At 36.9% G+C, this 22,719-nt stretch overlaps 1 protein-coding gene across 1 annotated transcript; it reads right to left on the bottom strand.

Annotated features, from left to right (window-relative positions):
- Positions 1 to 13,526: 13,526 nt before the first annotated feature.
- On the bottom strand, positions 13,527 to 21,640 carry LOC105157586 (26S proteasome regulatory subunit 6B homolog). The gene is made up of 11 exons (XM_011073999.3): positions 21,260 to 21,640; positions 18,899 to 21,106; positions 18,120 to 18,252; positions 17,362 to 17,583; positions 17,003 to 17,228; positions 16,313 to 16,492; positions 15,606 to 15,815; positions 15,247 to 15,472; positions 14,581 to 14,745; positions 13,875 to 14,083; positions 13,527 to 13,741 (listed from the first exon to the last, which is right to left on the bottom strand). Exons 2-4 carry the CDS (start codon positions 19,049 to 19,051, stop codon positions 17,576 to 17,578), a joined length of 294 nt encoding a protein of 97 aa, XP_011072301.2. The 5' UTR covers positions 19,052 to 21,106; positions 21,260 to 21,640; the 3' UTR covers positions 13,527 to 13,741; positions 13,875 to 14,083; positions 14,581 to 14,745; positions 15,247 to 15,472; positions 15,606 to 15,815; positions 16,313 to 16,492; positions 17,003 to 17,228; positions 17,362 to 17,575.
- Between the last annotated feature and the right edge of the window lie 1,079 nt (positions 21,641 to 22,719).

Here is a 22,719-nt window from a genome sequence, read left to right as displayed (position 1 = left end):
CCCTCTGTTGGTTTTTCCTCTCTGTTTTTGAGGTGTTTTTAGAAAATCCTTCTTTTTTCATTTATCTGTCACTTCGAAAAATCTGCACATATGACATGATATTGAAGACTTTATTAGGTTAATGTGCATTCTCAACTTGTTTTTATGTGATGACTTCTGCATGCACAAAGAACGAAATTTTGTTCCTGCTGTCCAAATGAAAACATGTGTCTCACCTAGGAGCTTGTACTTTCTTCTTGGATTTGGCCTTTGTGTTTTCATGCCGATCTCCTGACAATTCACTCGCTGGTGATGCATCAGAACCACCAACAGCCTTTTCATCCTCTTCTTCAACAGCTTCAAAATGCTCCTCCAACAAAGATGGCTTTTTTTGTTGTTGATGGCATTGGGTGCAAAGCCAGGTATTCGTTTGAGAATTCATCAACCTCAAAGTCCTGCAAGCGGTGTCAAGAAACTATACGTAACTAGCCTGCTGTTTGGACGTAAACAAATTCCAATACATATGTTGTCACTACGAGTCCAAAAGTGATGCCATCATCATTAATGAATCTTTCTACATTAATCATCAAACAAAATCCACCCAATACATTCGTGTACTATTCAAAAGGTTGTCGCGCTAATTTGAGAGATATCCCAATCATGTAGCCTAAATTTCAGAGGATAAAGGTGGTTAATACTCAAGCCCGTGACCAACCGATATATCTATATCTCATTGCTCTCAAAATTGATTCTTTGTGCTAAAGATATGTATAACGATTATCATTTCTTGTGCGTTTTCATATGTCTCTATATTACTTACCGTCCAGGGGTTATTAAAGTTCCAACTATTTTTCACAAATCCTAGGCAACAAGGTACTACATGGTTGATCATAAGTAACAGTAGCAATCAAGAAAAGCAAGTATTTTGCATAAATAGAACCTCTATGAAATACCTTATTTTCAAATATAGCGCTACACCTCTCATCTTTGAGAACTTCACTGGTGAGACCTTTCTTTTTCTTTGATATTTTCTGAACATCTGCATCATCAGCTCCCTAATTCTAATTTAGCTCTTCCTCCTCCACAAGAAGTCGGGCTGCCAGAGCCCGATTACCTTTTGGCAGCTTCTTCTTAATCTGCAAGATGAAACATAAATGAAATTGAATTCTCAACATTTGATAGGAAGAATGACATGAGTTCGAATATTTAAGTAGGAGTCATAAGACAGTTGAAATTACATAAATATACTCATATATGTATGTTCACAAAATCTTTACTACGTCATAATCTTTATTCAAGTTAAAGTGCAGCGAATGATTGAGAGAGTGCTTACACTAAGTTTATCGATTTCGATCAAGAACTAAATCATCTAGCATTACCATCTTGTTCTTCTCAAGTTAATCAATCCTACCAAAGTAATTATCACAAAAAAATTAGTAGTAACAGTAAACCAAATAACCAACAATTCCCCCCTCAAGTTCCCTGTAACAGTCAATTTTTTTTCCTTTTTTCTTGTCCTTTCTTCTCCAGAGCCCTGACTTTTCAAACCCTAAATAAAAGAAATAAAAAAAATCGAGAAGTGGAAACATGTGGGTATGGATGGGGTTTGATGGTGGGAGGCGAACAGTAGTTTTGAGGTTTTTTACGAGTGGGGTTTTCTTTCTTGGATTTTTGTGTCGCATCCACCTCGAACGCCGCTTCTCCTGGGTGTGCTAATTGATGAAAGAAACACATGTTCGCTTCCATCAACCGGAGGAATAAAGCCTCCGCCAGTGGTACTAAACCCTAACCCCGCTGTTGGTTTTTTCTCTCTGTTTTCGAGGGGTTTTTAGAAAACTCTTCTTTTGCCATTTATCCTTCACTTTGAAAAATCTGCAGATATGATATAATATTGAAGGCTTGATTAGGTAAATGTACATTCTGAACTTGTTTTTATGTGATGACTTCTGCATGCACAAAGAACGAAATTTTGTTACTGCAGTCCAAATGAAAACATGTGTCTCACCTAGGAGCTTGTACTTTCTTCTTGGATTTGGCCTTTGTGTTTTCATGCTCATCTTTTGATAATTCACTCCCTGATGATGCATCAAAACAACCAATAGCCTTTTCATCCTCTTCTTCAACAGCTTCAAAATGCTCCTCCAGCAAAGATGGCTTTTCTCGTTGTCGATGGCATTGGGTGCAAAGCCAGGTATTCGTTTGAGAATTCATCAACCTCAAAGTCCTTCAAGCTGTGTCAAGACAATACATAATTTGGCTACTGCTAGGACGTAAACAAATTCCAATACATATGTTGTCAGTACGAGTCCAAAAGTGATGCCATCAACATTAATGAATCTTTCTACATTAATCATCAAACAAACTCCACCCAATACATTCGTGCACTATTCAGAAGGTGGTCAAGCTAATCCCTGGGAACAAGGTACTACATGGTTGATCATATCTAACAGCAGCAATCAAGAAAAGCAAGTTTTTGCATAAACAGAACCTCTATGAAATACCTTATTTTCAAACACAGCTGTACACCTCTCATCTCTAAGAACTTCACTGGTGAGGCCTTTCATTTTCTTTGATGTTTTCTGAACATCTGCATCATCAGCTCCCTTATTCTCATTCAGCTCTTCCTCCTCCTCAAGAAGTCGGGCTGTTAGAGCCCGATTATTTTTTGGCACCTTCCTCTTAATCTACAAGATGAAAGATGAATAAAATTGAATTCTCAACACTTGATAGGAAGAATGATATGTGTTCCAATATTTAAGTATGAGTCATAAGGCAGTTGAAATTACACAAATATACACATATATGTATATACACAAAATCTTTACCACGTCATAATCTTTATTCAAGTTAAAGTGCATCGAACGATGGAGGGTGTGCTTACACGAAGTTTATTGATTTTGATCAATAACTAAATCATCTAGCATTACCATCTTGTTCTCCTCAAGTTAATCAATCCTACCAAAGTAATTATCACTAATAAAATTAGCAGTAACAGTAAACCAAGCAACCAACGATTCCCCCCTCAAGTTCCCTGTAACAGTCAATTTGTTTTCCTTTTTTCTTGCCCTTTCCTCTCCAGTGCCCTGGTTTTTCAAACCCTAAATAAAAGAAATAAAAAAAATCGAGAAGTGGAAACATGTGGGTATGGATGGGGTTTGATGGTGGGAGGCAAACAGTAGTTTTGAGGGTTTTTACTAGTGGGGTTTTCTTTCTTGATTTTTGTGTCGCTTCTTCTGGGTGTGCTGATTGATAAAAGAAACACATCTTCGCTTCCATCAACTGGAGTAATAAACCGTCCGCCGGTGGTACTAAACCCTGACCCCTCTGTTGGTTTTTCCTCTCTGTTTTTGAGGGGTTTTTAGAAAATCCTTCTTTTTTCATTTATCTATCACTTCGAAAAATCTGCACATATGACATGATATTGAAGACTTTATTAGGTTAATGTGCATTCTCAACTGTTTTTATGTGATGACTTCTGCATGCACAAAGAACGAAATTTTGTTCCTGCTGTCCAAATGAAAACATGTGTCTCACCTAGGAGCTTGTACTTTCTTCTTGGATTTGGCCTTTGTGTTTTCATGCCGATCTCCTGACAATTCACTCGCTGGTGATGCATCAGAACCACCAACAGCCTTTTCATCCTCTTCTTCAACAGCTTCAAAATGCTCCTCCAGCAAAGATGGCTTTTTTTGTTGTTGATGGCATTGGGTGCAAAGCCAGGTATTCGTTTGAGAAATCATCAACCTCAAAGTCCTGCAAGCGGTGTCAAGAAACTATACGTAATTAGCCTGCTGTTTGGACGTAAACAAATTCCAATACATATGTTGTCACTACGAGTCCAAAAGTGATGCCATCATCATTAATGAATCTTTCTACATTAATCATCAAACAAAATCCACCCAATACATTCGTGTACTATTCAAAAGGTTGTCGCGCTAATTTGAGAGATATCCCAATCATGTAGCCTAAATTTCAGAGGATAAAGGTGGTTAATACTCAAGCCCGTGACCAACCGATATATCTATATCTCATTGCTCTCAAAATTGATTCTTTGTGCTAAAGATATGTATAACGATTATCATTTCTTGTGCGTTTTCATATGTCTCTATATTACTTACCGTCCAGGGGTTATTAAAGTTCCAACTATTTTTCACAAATCCTAGGCAACAAGGTACTACATGGTTGATCATAAGTAACAGTAGCAATCAAGAAAAGCAAGTATTTTGCATAAATAGAACCTCTATGAAATACCTTATTTTCAAATATAGCGCTACACCTCTCATCTTTGAGAACTTCACTGGTGAGACCTTTCTTTTTCTTTGATATTTTCTGAACATCTGCATCATCAGCTCCCTTATTCTAATTTAGCTCTTCCTCCTCCACAAGAAGTCGGGCTGCCAGAGCCCGATTACCTTTTGGCAGCTTCTTCTTAATCTGCAAGATGAAACATAAATGAAATTGAATTCTCAACATTTGATAGGAAGAATGACATGAGTTCGAATATTTAAGTAGGAGTCATAAGACAGTTGAAATTACATAAATATACTCATATATGTATGTACACAAAATCTTTACTACGTCATAATCTTTATTCAAGTTAAAGTGCAGCGAATGATTGAGAGAGTGCTTACACTAAGTTTATCGATTTCGATCAAGAACTAAATCATCTAGCATTACCATCTTGTTCTTCTCAAGTTAATCAATCCTACCAAAGTAATTATCACAAAAAAATTAGTAGTAACAGTAAACCAAGTAACCAACAATTCCCCCCTCAAGTTCCCTGTAACAGTCAATTTTTTTTCCTTTTTTCTTGTCCTTTCTTCTCCAGAGCCCTGACTTTTCAAACCCTAAATAAAAGAAATAAAAAAAATCGAGAAGTGGAAACATGTGGGTATGGATGGGGTTTGATGGTGGGAGGCGAACAGTAGTTTTGAGGTTTTTTACGAGTGGGGTTTTCTTTCTTGGATTTTTGTGTCGCATCCACCTCGAACGCCGCTTCTCCTGGGTGTGCTAATTGATGAAAGAAACACATGTTCGCTTCCATCAACCGGAGGAATAAAGCCTCCGCCAGTGGTACTAAACCCTAACCCCGCTGTTGGTTTTTTCTCTCTGTTTTCGAGGGGTTTTTAGAAAACTCTTCTTTTGCCATTTATCCTTCACTTTGAAAAATCTGCAGATATGATATAATATTGAAGACTTGATTAGGTAAATGTACATTCTGAACTTGTTTTTATGTGATGACTTCTGCATGCACAAAGAACGAAATTTTGTTACTGCAGTCCAAATGAAAACATGTGTCTCACCTAGGAGCTTGTACTTTCTTCTTGGATTTGGCCTTTGTGTTTTCATGCTCATCTTTTGATAATTCACTCCCTGATGATGCATCAAAACAACCAATAGCCTTTTCATCCTCTTCTTCAACAGCTTCAAAATGCTCCTCCAGCAAAGATGGCTTTTCTCGTTGTCGATGGCATTGGGTGCAAAGCCAGGTATTCGTTTGAGAATTCATCAACCTCAAAGTCCTTCAAGCTGTGTCAAGACAATACATAATTTGGCTACTGCTAGGACGTAAACAAATTCCAATACATATGTTGTCAGTACGAGTCCAAAAGTGATGCCATCAACATTAATGAATCTTTCTACATTAATCATCAAACAAACTCCACCCAATACATTCGTGCACTATTCAGAAGGTGGTCAAGCTAATCCCTGGGAACAAGGTACTACATGGTTGATCATATCTAACAGCAGCAATCAAGAAAAGCAAGTTTTTGCATAAACAGAACCTCTATGAAATACCTTATTTTCAAACACAGCTGTACACCTCTCATCTCTAAGAACTTCACTGGTGAGGCCTTTCATTTTCTTTGATGTTTTCTGAACATCTGCATCATCAGCTCCCTTATTCTCATTCAGCTCTTCCTCCTCCTCAAGAAGTCGGGCTGTTAGAGCCCGATTATTTTTTGGCACTTTCCTCTTAATCTACAAGATGAAAGATGAATAAAATTGAATTCTCAACACTTGATAGGAAGAATGCTATGTGTTCCAATATTTAAGTATGAGTCATAAGGCAGTTGAAATTACACAAATATACACATATATGTATATACACAAAATCTTTACCACGTCATAATCTTTATTCAAGTTAAAGTGCATCGAACGATGGAGGGTGTGCTTACACGAAGTTTATTGATTTTGATCAATAACTAAATCATCTAGCATTACCATCTTGTTCTTCTCAAGTTAATCAATCCTACCAAAGTAATTATCACTAATAAAATTAGCAGTAACAGTAAACCAAGCAACCAACGATTCCCCCCTCAAGTTCCCTGTAACAGTCAATTTGTTTTCCTTTTTTCTTGCCCTTTCCTCTCCAGTGCCCTGGTTTTTCAAACCCTAAATAAAAGAAATAAAAGAAATCGAGAAGTGGAAACATGTGGGTATGGATGGGGTTTGATGGTGGGAGGCAAACAGTAGTTTTGAGGGTTTTTACTAGTGGGGTTTTCTTTCTTGATTTTTGTGTCGCTTCTTCTGGGTGTGCTGATTGATAAAAGAAACACATCTTCGCTTCCATCAACTGGAGTAATAAACCGTCCGCCGGTGGTACTAAACCCTAACCCCTCTGTTGGTTTTTCCTCTCTGTTTTTGAGGGGTTTTTAGAAAATCCTTCTTTTTTCATTTATCTGTCACTTCGAAAAATCTGCACATATGACATGATATTGAAGACTTTATTAGGTTAATGTGCATTCTCAACTTGTTTTTATGTGATGACTTCTGCATGCACAAAGAACGAAATTTTGTTCCTGCTGTCCAAATGAAAACATGTGTCTCACCTAGGAGCTTGTACTTTCTTCTTGGATTTGGCCTTTGTGTTTTCATGCCGATCTCCTGACAATTCACTCGCTGGTGATGCATCAGAACCACCAACAGCCTTTTCATCCTCTTCTTCAACAGCTTCAAAATGCTCCTCCAGCAAAGATGGCTTTTTTTGTTGTTGATGGCATTGGGTGCAAAGCCAGGTATTCGTTTGAGAAATCATCAACCTCAAAGTCCTGCAAGCGGTGTCAAGAAACTATACGTAATTAGCCTGCTGTTTGGACGTAAACAAATTCCAATACATATGTTGTCACTACGAGTCCAAAAGTGATGCCATCATCATTAATGAATCTTTCTACATTAATCATCAAACAAAATCCACCCAATACATTCGTGTACTATTCAAAAGGTTGTCGCGCTAATTTGAGAGATATCCCAATCATGTAGCCTAAATTTCAGAGGATAAAGGTGGTTAATACTCAAGCCCGTGACCAACCGATATATCTGTATCTTATTGCTCTCAAAATTGATTCTTTGTGCTAAAGATATGTATAACGATTATCATTTCTTGTGCGTTTTCATATGTCTCTATATTACTTACCGTCCAGGGGTTATTAAAGTTCCAACTATTTTTCACAAATCCTAGGCAACAAGGTACTACATGGTTGATCATAAGTAACAGTAGCAATCAAGAAAAGCAAGTATTTTGCATAAATAGAACCTCTATGAAATACCTTATTTTCAAATATAGCGCTACACCTCTCATCTTTGAGAACTTCATTGGTGAGACCTTTCTTTTTCTTTGATATTTTCTGAACATCTGCATCATCAGCTCCCTTATTCTATTCAGCTCTTCCTCCTCCACAAGAAGTCGGGCTGCCAGAGCCCGATTACCTTTTGGCAGCTTCTTCTTAATCTGCAAGATGAAACATAAATGAAATTGAATTCTCAACATTTGATAGGAAGAATGACATGAGTTCGAATATTTAAGTAGGAGTCATAAGACAGTTGAAATTACATAAATATACTCATATATGTATGTACACAAAATCTTTACTACGTCATAATCTTTATTCAAGTTAAAGTGCAGCGAATGATTGAGAGAGTGCTTACACTAAGTTTATCGATTTCGATCAAGAACTAAATCATCTAGCATTACCATCTTGTTCTTCTCAAGTTAATCAATCCTACCAAAGTAATTATCACAAAAAAATTAGTAGTAACAGTAAACCAAGTAACCAACAATTCCCCCCTCAAGTTCCCTGTAACAGTCAATTTTTTTTCCTTTTTTCTTGTCCTTTCTTCTCCAGAGCCCTGACTTTTCAAACCCTAAATAAAAGAAATAAAAAAAATCGAGAAGTGGAAACATGTGGGTATGGATGGGGTTTGATGGTGGGAGGCGAACAGTAGTTTTGAGGGTTTTTACCAGTGGGGTTTTCCTTCTTGGATTTTTATGTCGCATCAACCTCCAACGCTGCTTCTCCTGGGTGTGCTAATTGATGAAAGAAACACATGTTCGCTTCCATCAACCGGAGTAATAAACCCTCCGCCAGTGGTACTAAACCCTAACCCCGCTGTTGGTTTTTCCTATCTGTTTTGGAGGGGTTTTTAGAAAACCCTTCTTTTGCCATTTATCCTTCGCTTTGAAAAATCTGCAGATATGATATGATATTGAAGACTTGATTAGGTAAATGTACATTCTGAACTTGTTTTTATGTGATGACTTCTGCATGCACAAAGAACGAAATTTTGTTCCTGCTGTCCAAATGAAAACATGTGTCTCACCTAGGAGCTTGAACTTTCATCTTGGATTTGACCTTTGTGTTTTCATGCTCATCTTCTGATAATTCACTCGCTGATGATGCATCAGAACAACCAATAGCCTTTTCATCCTCTTCTTCAACAGCTTCAAAATGCTCCCCGAGGAAAGATGGCTTTTTTTGTTGTCGATGGCATTGGGTGCAAAGCCAGGTATTCGTTTGAGAATTCATCAACCTCAAAGTCCTGCAAGCGGTGTCAAGACAATACATAATTCGGCTACTGCTTGGACGTAAACAAATTCCAATACATATGTTGTCAGTACGAGACCAAAAGTGATGGGATCATCATTAATGAATCTTTCTATATCAATCATCAAACAAAATCCACCCAATACATTCGTGTACTATTCAAAAGGTTGTCACGCTAATTTGAGAGATATCCCAGTTATGTAGTCTAAATTTCAAAGAACAAAGGTGGTTAATACTCAAGCCCGTGACCAGCCGATATATCTGTATCTCGTTGCTCTCAAAATTGATTCTTTGCGCTAAAGATATGTATAATGATTATCATTTCTTGTGGATTTTTCACATTTCTCTATATTACTTACTGTCCAGGGGTTATTAAAGTTCCAACTATTTTTCACAAATCCCTGGGAACAAGCTGCTACATGGTTGACAATATCTAACAGCAGCAATCAAGACAAGCAAGTTTTTTGCATAAACAGAACCTCTATGAAATACCTTATTTTCAAACATAGTTGTACACCTCTCATCTTTGAGAACTTCACTGGTGAAACCTTTCTTTTACTTTGATGTTTTCTGAACATCTGCATCATCAGCTCCCTTATTCTCATTCAGCTCCCTTATTCTCATTCAGCTCTTCCTCCTCCTCAAGAAATCGGGCTGCAAGAGCCCGATTAACTTTCGGCAACTTCCTCTTAATCTGCAAGATGAAAGATAAATAAAATTGAAGTCGCAACACTTGATAGGAAGAATGATACGAGTTCCAATATTTAAGTATGAGTCATAAGGCAGTTGAAATTACATAAAAATATGTATGTACACAAAATCTTTACTACGTCATAAACTTTATTCAAGTTAAAGTGCAGCGAACAATAGAGAGAGTGCTTATAGTAAGTTCATCGATTTTGATCGATAACTAAATCATCTAGCATTACCATCTTGTTTTTCTCAAGTTAATCAATCCTACCAAAGTACTTATCAGAAAAAAAAGAGCAGTAACACTGAACCAAGCAACCAACAATTCCCCTCTCAAATTCCCTGTAACAGTAAATTTCTTTTCCTTTTTTCTTTCCCTTTCCTTTCTAAACCCCTAGCCTTTTAAACTCTAAATAAAAGAAATAAAAAAAATTGAGAGGTGGAAACATGTGGGTATGGAAGGGGTTTGACGGTGGGAGGCGAACAGTAGTTTTGAGGGTTTTTACCAGTGGGGTTTTCTTTCTTGGATTTTTGTGTCACATCCACCTCCAACGCTGCTTCTACTGGGTGTGCTGATTGATTTAATAAACACATCTTCGCTTCCATCAACCGGAGTAATCAACCCTCCGCCAGTGGTACTAAACCCTAACACCGCTGTTGGTTTTTCCTCTCTATTTTTGAGGGGTTTTTAGAAAACCATTCTTTTGCCATTTATCCTTCACTTCGAAAAATCTGCAGATATGACATGATATTGAAGACTTGATTAGGTAAATGTGCATTGTAAACTTGTTTTTATGTGATGACTTCTGTATGCACAAAGAACGAAATTTTGTTCCTACGGTGCAAATGAAAACATGTGTCTCACCTACGAACTTGTACTTTCTTATTGGATTTGGACTTTGTGTTTTCATGCTCATCTTCTGAAAATTCACTCGCTGCTGATGATGCATCAGAATCACCAATAGCCTTTTCTTCCTCTTCTTCAACAGCATCAAAATGCTGCTCCAACAAAGCGAGGTATTGGCATTGGGTGCAAAGCGAGGTATTCGTTTGAGAATTCATGAACCTCATAATCCTGCAAGCGGTGTCAAGAAACGATACATAACTTGGCTTCTGTTTGGACATAAACAAATTCCAATACATATGTTGTCAGTACGAGTCCAAAAGTGATGCCATCATCATAAATGAATCTTTCTACATTAATCATCAACCAAAATCCACCCAATACATACGTGTACTATTCAAAAGGTTGTCACGCTAATTTGAGAGATATCCTAATCATGTAGCCTAAATTACAGAGGATAAAGGTGGTTATACAAAAGCCCGTGACCAGCCGATATATCTGTATCTCATTGCTCTCAAAATTGATTCTTTGCGCTAAAGATATGTATAATGATTATCATTTCTTTTGCATTTTCACATGTCTCCATATTACTTACTGTCCAGGGGTTATTAAAGTTCCAACTATTTTTCACAAATCCTTGGGAACAAGGTACTACATGGTTGATCATATCTAACAGCGGCAATCAGGAAAAGCAAGTGTTTTGCATAAACAGAACCTCTATGAAATACCTTATTTTCAAACATAGCTCTACACCTCTCATCTTTGAGTATTTCACTGGTGAGACCTTTCTGTTTCTTTGATGTTTTCTGAACATCTGCATCATCAGCTCCCTTATTCGCATTCAGCTCTTCCTCTTCAAGAAGTCGGGCTGCCAGAGGCCGATTAACTTTCGGCAGCTTCCTCTTAATCTGCAAGATGAAAGATAAATGAAATTGAATTCCCAACACTTTATAGGAAGAATGATATGAGTTCCAATATTTAAGTATGAGTCATAAGGTAGTTGAAATTACATAAATATATACATATACGTATGTACACAAAATCTTTACTACGTCATAAACTTTATTCAAGTTAAAGTGCAGCGAACGATGGAGAGAGTGCTCATAGTAAGTTTATCGATTTTGATCAATAACTAAATCATCTAGCGCTACCATCTTGTTCTTCTCAAGTTAATCAATCCTACCATAGTTGTTATCACAAAAAAATTAGTAGTAACAGTAAACCAAGCAACCAACAATTCCCCCCTCAAGTTCCCTCTAATAGCCAATTTCTTTTCCTTTTTTCTTGTCCTTTCCTCTCTACTGCCCCCACTTTTCAAATCCTAAATAAAAGAAATAAAAAAAATCAAGAAATGGAAACATGTGGGTATGGATGGGGTTTGATTGTGGGAGGCGAACAGTAGTTTTGAGGGTTTTTATTAGTAGGGTTTTATTTCTTGGATTTTTGTGTCGCATCCACGTCCAACGCCGCTTCTCCTGGGTGTGCTGATTGATTTAATAAATACATCTTCGCTTCCATCAACCGGAGTAATAAACCCTCCGCCAATGGTACTAAACCCTAACCCCGCTGTTGGTTTTTCCTCTCTGCTTTTGAGGGGTTTTTAGAAAATCCTTCTTTTGCCATTTACCCTTCACTTTGAAAAATTTGCAGATATGACATGATATTGAAGACTTGATTAGGTAAATGTGCATTTTGAACTTGTTTTTATGTGATGACTTCTGCATGCAGAAAGAACGAAATTTTGTTCATGCTGTGCAAATGAAAACATGTGTCTCACCTAGGACCTTGTACTTTCTTCTTGGATTTGGCCTTTGTGTTTTCATGCTCATCTTCTGACAATTCACTTGCTGCTGATGATGCATCAGAACCACCAATAGCGTTTTCTTCCTCTTCTTCAACAGCTTCAAAATGCTCGGCCCTCAAAGATGGCTTTTTTTGTTGTTGATGGCATTGGGTGCAAAGCCAGGTATTCGTTTGAGAATTCATCATTCTCAAAATCCTGAAAGTGGTGTCAAGAAATGATACATAATTTGGCTGCTATTTGGACGTAAACAAATTCCAATACATATTTTGTCAGTACGAGTCCAAAAGTGATGCCATCATCATAAATGAATCATTCTACATTAATCATCAAACAAAATCCACCCAATGCAATCGTGTACTATTCAAAAGGTTGTCACACTAATTTGAGAGATATCCTAATCATGTAGCCTAAATTATAGAGGATAAAACTCAAACCCGTGATCAACCGATATATCTGTATCTCATTGCTCTCAAAATTGATTCTTTGCACTAAAGATATGTATAATGATCATCATTTCTTGTGCATTTTTCACATGTCTCTATATTACTTACTGTCCAGGGGTTATTAAAGTTCCAACTATTTTTCACAAATCCTTGGGAACAAGGCACTACATGGTTGATCATAACTAACAGCAGCAATCAAGAAAAGCAAGTTTTTGGCATAAACAGAGCCTCAATGAAATATCTTATTTTCAAACATAGATGTACATCTCTCATCTATGAGAACTTCACTGGTGAGACCTTTCTTTTTCTTTGATGTTTTTTGAACATCTGCATCATCAGCTCCCTTATTCTCATTCAGCTCTTCCTCCTCAAGAAGTCGGGCTGCTAGAGCCCGATTTACTTTCGGCAGCATCTTCTTAATCTGCAAAATGAAACATAAATGAAATTGAATTCTCAACATTTGATAGGAAGAATGACATGAGTTCGAATATTTAAGTAGGAGTCATAAGACTGTTGAAATTACATAAATATACACATATATGTATGTACACAAAATCTTTACTACGTCATAATCTTTATTCAAGTTAAAGTGCAGCGAATGATTGAGAGAGTGCTTACACTAAGTTTATCGATTTCGATCAAGAACTAAATCATCTAGCATTACCATCTTGTTCTTCTCAAGTTAATCAATCCTACCAAAGTAATTATCACAAAAAAATTAGCAGTAACAGTAAACCAAGTAACCAACAATTCCCCCCTCAAGTTCCCTGTAACAGTAAATTTCTTTTCCTTTTTTCTTGCCCTTTCTTCTCTAGAGCCCTGACTTTTCAAACACTAAATAAAATAAATAAAAAAAATCGAGAAGTGGAAACATGTGGGTATGGATGGGGTTTGATGGTGGGAGGTGAACAGTAGTTTTGAGGGTTTTTACCAGTGGGGTTTTCCTTCTTGGATTTTTATGTCGCATCAACTTCCAACGCTGCTTCTCCTGGGTGTGCTAATTGATGAAAGAAACACATGTTTGCTTCCATCAACCGGAGTAATAACCCTCCGCCAGTGGTACTAAACCCTAACCCCGCTGTTGGTTTTTCCTATCTGTTTTGGAGGGGTTTTTAGAAAACCCTTCTTTTGCCATTTATCCTTCACTTTGAAAAATCTACAGATATGATATGATATTGAAGACTTGATTAGGTAAATGTACATTCTGAACTTGTTTTTATGTGATGACTTCTGCATGCACAAAGAACGAAATTTTGTTCCTGCTGGCCAAATGAAAACATGTGTCTCACCTAGGAGCTTGAACTTTCATCTTGGATTTGACCTTTGTGTTTTCATGCTCATCTTCTGATAATTCACTCGCTGATGATGCATCAGAACAACCAATAGCCTTTTCATCCTCTTCGTCAACAGCTTCAAAATGCTCCCCGAGGAAAGATGGCTTTTTTTGATGTCGATGGCATTGGGTGCAATCGTTTGAGAATTCATCAACCTCAAAGTCCTGCAAGCGGTGTCAAGACAATACATAATTCGGCTACTGCTTGGACGTAAACAAATTCCAATACATATGTTGTCAGTACGAGACCAAAAGTGATGGGATCATCATTAATGAATCTTTCTATATCAATCATCAAACAAAATCCACCCAATACATTCGTGTACTATTCAAAAGGTTGTCACGCTAATTTGAGAGATATCCCAGTTATGTAGCCTAAATTTGAAAGAATAAAGGTGGTTAATACTCAAGCCCGTGACCAGCCGATATATCTGTATCTCGTTGCTCTCAAAATTGATTCTTTGCGCTAAAGATATGTATAATGATTATCATTTCTTGTGGATTTTTCACATTTCTCTATATTACTTACTGTCCAAGGGTTATTAAAGTTCCAACTATTTTTCACAAATCCCTAGGAACAAGCTGCTACATGGTTGACAATATCTAACAGCAGCAATCAAGACAAGCAAGTTTTTTGCATAAACAGAACCTCTATGAAATACCTTATTTTCAAACATAGTTGTACACCTCTCATCTTTGAGAACTTCACTGGTGAAACCTTTCTTTTTGCTTTGATGTTTTCTTAACATCTGCATCATCAGCTCTTCCTCCTCCTCAAGAAGTCGGGCTGCAAGAGCCCGATTAACTTTCGGCAACTTCCTCTTAATCTGCAAGATGAAAGATAAATAAAATTGAAGTCGCAACACTTGATAGGAAGAATGATACGAGTTCCAATATTTAAGTATGAGTCATAAGGCAGTTGAAATTACATAAAAATATGTATGTACACAAAATCTTTACTACGTCATAAACTTTATTCAAGTTAAAGTGCAGCGAACAATGGAGAGAGTGCTTATAGTAAGTTCATCGATTTTGATCGATAACTAAATCATCTAGCATTACCATCTTGTTTTTCTCAAGTTAATCAATCCTACCCAAGTAATTATCAGAAAAAAATTAGCAGTAACACTGAACCAAGCAACCAACAATTCCCCTCCCAAATTTTCTGTAACAGTCAATTTCTTTTCCTTTTTTCTTTCCCTTTCCTTTCTAAACCCCTAGCCTTTTAAACTCTAAATAAAAGAAATAAAAAAATTGAGAAGTGGAAACATGTGGGTATGGAAGGGGTTTGACGGTGGGAGGCGAACAGTAGTTTTGAGGGTTTTTACCAGTGGGGTTTTCTTTCTTGGATTTTTGTGTCACATCCACCTCCAAGGCCGCTTCTACTGGGTGTGCTGATTGATTTAATAAACAAATCTTCGCTTCCATCAACCGGAGTAATAAACCCTCCGCCAGTGGTACTAAACCCTAACACCGCTGTTGGTTTTTCCTCTCTGTTTTTGAGGGGTCTTTAGAAAACCATTCTTTTGTCATTTATCCTTCACTTCGAAAAATCTGCAGATATGACATGATATTGAAGACTTGATTAGGTAAATGTGCATTCTAAACTTGTTTTTATGTGATGACTTCTGTATGCACAAAGAACGAAATTTTGTTCCTACGGTGCAAATGAAAACATGTGTCTCACCTACGAACTTGTACTTTCTTATTGGATTTGGCCTTTGTGTTTTCATGCTCATCTTTTGAAAATTCACTCGCTGCTGATGATGCATCAGAACCACCAATAGCCTTTTCTTCCTCTTCTTCAGCAGCATCAAAATGCTGCTCCAGCAAAGCGAGGTATTGGCATTGGGTGCAAAGCGAGGTATTCGTTTGAGAATTCATCAACCTCATAATCCTGCAAGCGGTGTCAAGAAACGATACATAACTTAGCTTCTGTTTGGATGTAAACAAATTCCAATACATATGTTGTCAGTACGAGTCCAAAAGTGATGCCATCATCATAAATGAATCTTTCTACATTAATCATCAACCAAAATCCACCCAATACATACGTGTACTATTCAAAAGGTTGTCACGCTAATTTGAGAGATATCCTAATCATGTAGCCTAAATTACAGAGGATAAAGGTGGTTATACAAAAGCCCGTGACCAGCCGATATATCTGTATCTCATTGCTCTCAAAATTAATTCTTTGCGCTAAAGATATGTATAATGATTATCATTTCTTTTGCATTTTCACATGTCTCCATATTACTTACTGTCCAGGGGTTATTAAAGTTCCAACTATTTTTCAAAAATCCTTGGGAACAAGGTACTACATGGTTGATCATATCTAATAGCAGCAATCAGGAAAAGCAAGTGTTTTGCATAAACAGAACCTCTATGAAATACCTTATTTTCAAACATAGCTCTACACCTCTCATCTTTGAGAATTTCACTGGTGAGACCTTTCTGTTTCTTTGATGTTTTCTGAACATCTGCATCATCAGCTCCCTTATTCGCATTCAGCTCTTCCTCTTCAAGAAGTCGGGTTGCCAGAGCCCGATTAACTTTCGGCAGCTTCCTCTTAATCTGCAAGATGAAAGATAAATGAAATTGCATTCCCAACACTTTATAGGAAGAATGATATGAGTTTCAATATTTAAGTATGAGTCATAAGGCAGTTGAAATTACATAAATATATACATATATGTATGTACACAAAATCTTTACTACGTCATAAACTTTATTCAAGTTAAAGTGCAGCAAACGATGGAGAGAGTGCTCATAGTAAGTTTATCGATTTTGATCAAGAACTAAATCATCTAGCATTACCATCTTGTTCTTCTCAAGTTAATCAATCCTACCATAGTAATTATCACAAAAAAATTAGCAGTAACAGTAAACCAAGCAACCAACAATTCCCCCCTCAAGTTCCCTCTAATAGCCAATTTCTTTTCCTTTTTTCTTGCCCTTTCCTCTCTACTGCCCCCGCTTTTCAAATCCTAAATAAAAGAAATAAAAAAAATCAAGAAATAGAAACATGTGGGTATGGATGGGGTTTGATTGTGGGAGGCGAACAGTAGTTTTGAGGGTTTTTACTAGTGGGGTTTTATTTCTTGGATTTTTGTGTCGCATCCACCTCCAACGACGCTTCTCCTGGGTGTGCTGATTGATTTAATAAACACATCTTCGCTTCCATCAACCGGAGTAATAAACCCTCCGCCAATGGTACTAAACCCTAACCCCGCTGTTGGTTTTTCCTCTCTGTTTTTGAGGGGTTTTTAGAAAATCCTTCTTTTGCCATTTATCCTTCACTTTGAAAAATCTGCAGATATGACATGATATTGAAGACTTGATTAGGTAAATGTGCATTCTGAACTTGTTTTTATGTGATGACTTCTGCATGCAGAAAGAACGAAATTTTGTTCATGCTGTGCAAATGAAAACATGTGTCTCACCTAGGACCTTGTACTTTCTTCTTGGATTTGGCCTTTGTGTTTTCATGCTCATCTTCTGACAATTCACTTGCTGCTGATGATGCATCAGAACCACCAATAGCGTTTTCTTCCTCTTCTTCAACAGCTTCAAAATGCTCGGCCCTCAAAGATGGCTTTTTTTGTTGTTGATGGCATTGGGTGCAAAGCCAGGTATTCGTTTGAGAATTCATCATTCTCAAAATCCTGAAAGTGGTGTCAAGAAATGATACATAATTTGGCTGCTATTTGGACGTAAACAAATTCCAATACATATTTTGTCAGTATGAGTCCAAATGTGATGCCATCATCATAAATGAATCATTCTACATTAATCATAAAACAAAATCCATCCAATGCAATCGTGTACTATTCAAAAGGTTGTCACACTAATTTGAGAGATATCCTAATCATGTAGGCTAAATTATAGAGGATAAAACTCAAACCCGTGACCAACCGATATATCTGTATCTCATTGCTCTCAAAATTGATTCTTTGCGCTAAAGATATGTATAATGATCATCATTTCTTGTGCATTTTTCACATGTCTCTATATTACTTACTGTCCAGGGGTTATTAAAGTTCCAACTATTTGTCACAAATTCCTGGGAACAAGGCACTACATGGTTGATCATAACTAACAGCAGCAATCAAGAAAAGCAAGTTTTTTGCATAAATAGAACCTCTATGAAATATCTTATTTTCAAACATAGATGTACATCTCTCATCTTTGAGAACTTAACTGGTGAGACCTTTCTTTTTCTTTGATGTTTTTTGAACATCTGCATCATCAGCTCCCTTATTCTCATTCAGCTCTTCCTCCTCAAGAAGTCGGGCTGCCAGAGCCCGATTAACTTTCGGCAGCTTCCTCTTAATCTGCAAGATGAAAGATAAATGAAATTGAATTCCCAACACTTGATAGGAAGAATGATATGAGTTCTAATATTTAAGTATGAGTCATAAGGCAGTTGAAATTACATAATATATACATATATTTATATACACAAAATCTTTACTACATCATAAACTTTATTCAAGTTAAAGTGCAGCGTACAAAGGAGATAGTGCTTTTAGTAAGTTTATGGATTTTGATCAATAACTAAACATCTAGCATTTGGAGGTGTATCAAATACCATGTTGTTCTTCTCAAGGTAATCAATCCTACCAAAGTAATTATCAGAAAAAAATTAGCTCCAAATAAGATTGCTTCAAATATGAGGGATCGTGGCAGATATGAGAGGAGAGGTCTCTAGCGTATAAAATTGTAAATAAGTAACTATATTTCTCGCTGTATGAATGTGGAAAGAGTGAGCAAAATCACTGACCTCAGCTGCACGGATTTTATATGGTCGAGACACATAATCCTCCAAATCTAACTCATCACTTAAATTCATTTTAGCAGTGCAAACGTGCAAACAATACCATTGGGTTGAGACTTCTTTTTATGAGTGAGATGTGAGAACAGTTTTGTTTACTTTAAGAACCAGCAAACGTCAAATATTAAATGATCTTCGAGATTCACCTCAGAGACGAGCCTCTTGTGACATCTATGTGGCAAAGGGAACTCAATATTACGATCAAGTCTTCCCAGACATAGGAGGGCAGGGTCCAAAGTGTGAGCTCGGTTAGTTGCCATGATAACCTTCATATTAACTGTCTGGTCAAATCCATCCATTTGTAAAGTCAAAGTACATTATAACTTAGAATGTTAATTGTATAGGATGAGACATGGATACTTTGAATAACCACTCTTTCAGACACGCAGGCAATACTCAACATGTTGGCCTGAAGGTATACACATGACTGAGCGCACAGGCATATGTTTCCACCTGTAGTTGTCCTGATACAATAAAAAATGCTTGCCTTGCCTGCTGAAAGAATCTTCAGCACAGTCAATTTGTCCATCCTTCTTAGGAATGCCACCACCAAACATTTCTTAGCCAAACTTGTATATTTCATCCTAAAGGTATACACATGACTGAGCGCACAGGCATATGTTTCCACCTGCAGTTGTCCTGATACAATTAAAAATGCTTGCCTTGCCTGCTGAAACAATCTTCAGCACAGTCAATTTTTCCATCCTTCTTAGGAATGCCACCACCAAACATCTCTTAGCAAAACTTGTATATTTCATGTAGCTTTGAGAGGTTATATTTACCCTGTGCTGATATGGTCATCTAAGAGGAATAATCCATAAAATAAAAGACAACCATAATAATATAGCATTTAAACATTTTTAGAATAATTATTGTGAGTTATATTGGCAAAATAATATCATGGTCGGAATCTATCACCTACCAACCAAAAATAGTAGTCATATAAAATCTAAATAAAGGCTTCTACACGGGATTTTTAGATAGCCATAAAAAAATACGACACTTTTTGGATATAAACCAAAAATAGAAGGGAATGACAATTGCAATTTTTTTGAAGTTATTGCCTTCCACACAACAAAATACTATTTTCCGCTATTATAAATATGTAAAACTAACCTTATCAAACTCCCCAAACTTAAACAATTATTGTCCTGAAGCAAAGTCCGACACTGCAAAAAATATGATCTCAACATTGTGCTAATATTTCGTAACAACAAAGGTAACCTATAACCCATATGCAGATAATCCCAAAACACAAATGCCGCAATACGTTATGCAAACGCTAACTTATCATAATGAGGGTAAGAGGCCAATCACATCACAACACTTTGTCTCGCCAAGTAGAGAGTAGAACAATCAAGCTTCCACAAAATCATAGGTTTCTAAATGTCACCATACACGTCGCTTCAACACAATACCTTTTATCTCCTTATTTCTGCCTAAGTTGGGACGACTTTTGTTCTTTCTTTACTTTGGCCATTTTTTTTTCCCTTTTTTCTTCCCCTTTGGTTGTCATTGCTTTTATTTTCTTTCTTTTTTCTTTGTTTTTCCCGTGACTTACGTTCTTTAGGCCGTATTTCGGTCTTTTGACACGAATGACAACACTTGTGGTGAAGGCACCCGGTTACTCAACCAAAAAACATTTTACCTAAAGTGGTTTGCATACTCATGGCTCTAGTCACCGTGTTACATGAATAACAACATTTGTGATGAAGTTACCCAGTTACTAAGTGACCTAAACCAGCGGAGTAGATGTAGTCTTCCTTTTTCTTGCTATTCTTTCTTCATTTTTTTTTCATGGTAAAAGAAATTTCTAAGGGGAAGGGCCTTTGAATTTTTCAAAATGATGCACTGTCCCACGTTAAACTTATAAGGATCAATTGGGTGGCGTTTTGGCAAACAAATATGATTTCACAATAACTCCTATGATTGAGTGGAAGCAAAGACATTCCAACTCTATTCAAAGCAATTCAAAATGCATGAAATTAGGCCTCAACTACTCCACATTTACTCAAAGCAACAATCACATAACGCAAGTGCACATTCATGTCTGAATCTTATGCATTGTGGCAGGTTTCTAAAAGTTCTAATGATGACGCCATCAAATTCTGTTATGTTGACTGGTATGAATGGTTATTGATACAGATCAGTAAAAGGGGAGGAACTGTAATTTTCAAACCAAAAGTGAAGGTTTCCATCCATATTGGAGTTCAGAACTTAATGATAGAATCTTTACAGACCTGCAGACCACCCTTAGTGAAGATACGAAGAAAAATAAGGCTGGTAACAGCTGCAACCCAAGCACTTCCAAGTGCTATTGCTCTAACTTCTTCCCCTTCAAGTCGCATAGACCCCTAAATATGCATAAGGAAATCCAGTTAACCTATAGTTAATTAAAGATCGTTTTTTAGCAGAAGGGCAAATGCAAACTTAGAATGCTAACCCATCCACTATGGCACTTGCAAGAAGATATTAATCCATACAAGTAAAAGATGAAGAGGGCTGACCTCACTGTTATTTGCCCAGCTACTGAACGGCCGATGCATAAGTGTGCCCATATTCTTCTCGCCTTTACATGGATTGGCAAATACACTCCCACTCTCATTTAGAGAAGTCATTGTGAAGCCAAAATAGTCAGTCATTGCAGGAACACGTGGACCACTGCTGGTATCATCGGAATCTATCTGCATTTAAGTCATGTAAACTAAATTGTCAGATGGTAAACGTTGATTATTTTTCTATAGTAACGCATGTTGAGAGTATGAATTTCTTAAGCCTTGATCTGTAGCAATATATGTAATAGAAATATGCTTTCAATTCTAGGAATATTAAGCCTTTTCATAGAAGAAGGTGAAGATAAAGAAACAAAAAGGACAATCAAAGAAAGAAGTTGATATGTCAGGGTCAGAAACCCTGAGCAAGTCGGAAAAACAAATGAATTAAAATAAATAATAGCATTTTAAATGAACTCCTACAAAAGCAACTGGAGAAAGATCTAGAGATATTGTTTGCTTGAAAGAGCAACTAGAAATGAATAGCGGAGAGAACACTAATTGCTGATGTCAAGGGGCCACATAGAAACGTGCCTAGATGATATGTTGCTATTAGCAAACCATAAGTTTTTTATTTGAAAAAATATTTTCTAAACTATAAATTGCCATTAAGCAAATTTTTATTGTGCTATCTTTACAGTTGGGTATCTTTATTGATGGCAAGGCGTGTATTAGCCAGTAACTAGGACCATTAAAAAACTCTATATGAGTCGTAATGGTCAATCTTTTTATTAAGTACAGTAGTTTCTTACAGTTATGAGATAATCTTTATAGGAATAGAGAGATAACTGTAACATTTAACACATCACCAAAATATGTGAAAGCATTGTGGCAGGTTTCTAAAAGTTCTAATGATGACGCCATCAAATTCTGTTATGTTGACTGGTATAAATGGTTATTGATACAGATCAGTAAAAGGGGAGGAACTGTATTTTCAAACCAAAAGTGAAGGTTTCTGTCCATATTGGAGTTCAGCTTAATGATAGAATCTCTAGAGATCTGCAGACCACCCTCAGTGAAGATACGAAGAAAATGAAGGCTGGTAACAGCTGCAACCCAAGCACTTCCAAGTGCTATTGCTCTAACTTCTTCCCCTTCAAGTCGCATAGACCACTAAATATGCATAAGCAAAAATTCGGTTAACCTAAAGTTAATTAAAGATTGTTTTTTAGCAGAAGGGCAAATACAAACTTAGAATGCTAACCCATCCACTATGGCACTTGCAAGAAGATATTAATCCATCCAAGGAAAAGATGAAGAGGGCTAACCTCACTGTTATTTGCCCAGCTAGTACAGGGCCAATACATAAGTGCGCTCATATTCTTCTCGCCTTTACATGGATTGGCAAATACACTCCCACTCTCATTTAGAGAAGCCATTGTGAAGCCAAAATAGTCAGTCATTGCAGGAACACG

The sequence above is a fragment of the Sesamum indicum genome, linkage group LG3 (assembly GCF_026168435.1).
Source record: "Sesamum indicum cultivar Baizhima isolate 11 linkage group LG3, ASM2616843v1, whole genome shotgun sequence".
Taxonomy (NCBI): Eukaryota; Viridiplantae; Streptophyta; class Magnoliopsida; order Lamiales; family Pedaliaceae; genus Sesamum; species Sesamum indicum.
This window is presented reverse-complemented; position numbering and strand designations above follow the sequence as displayed.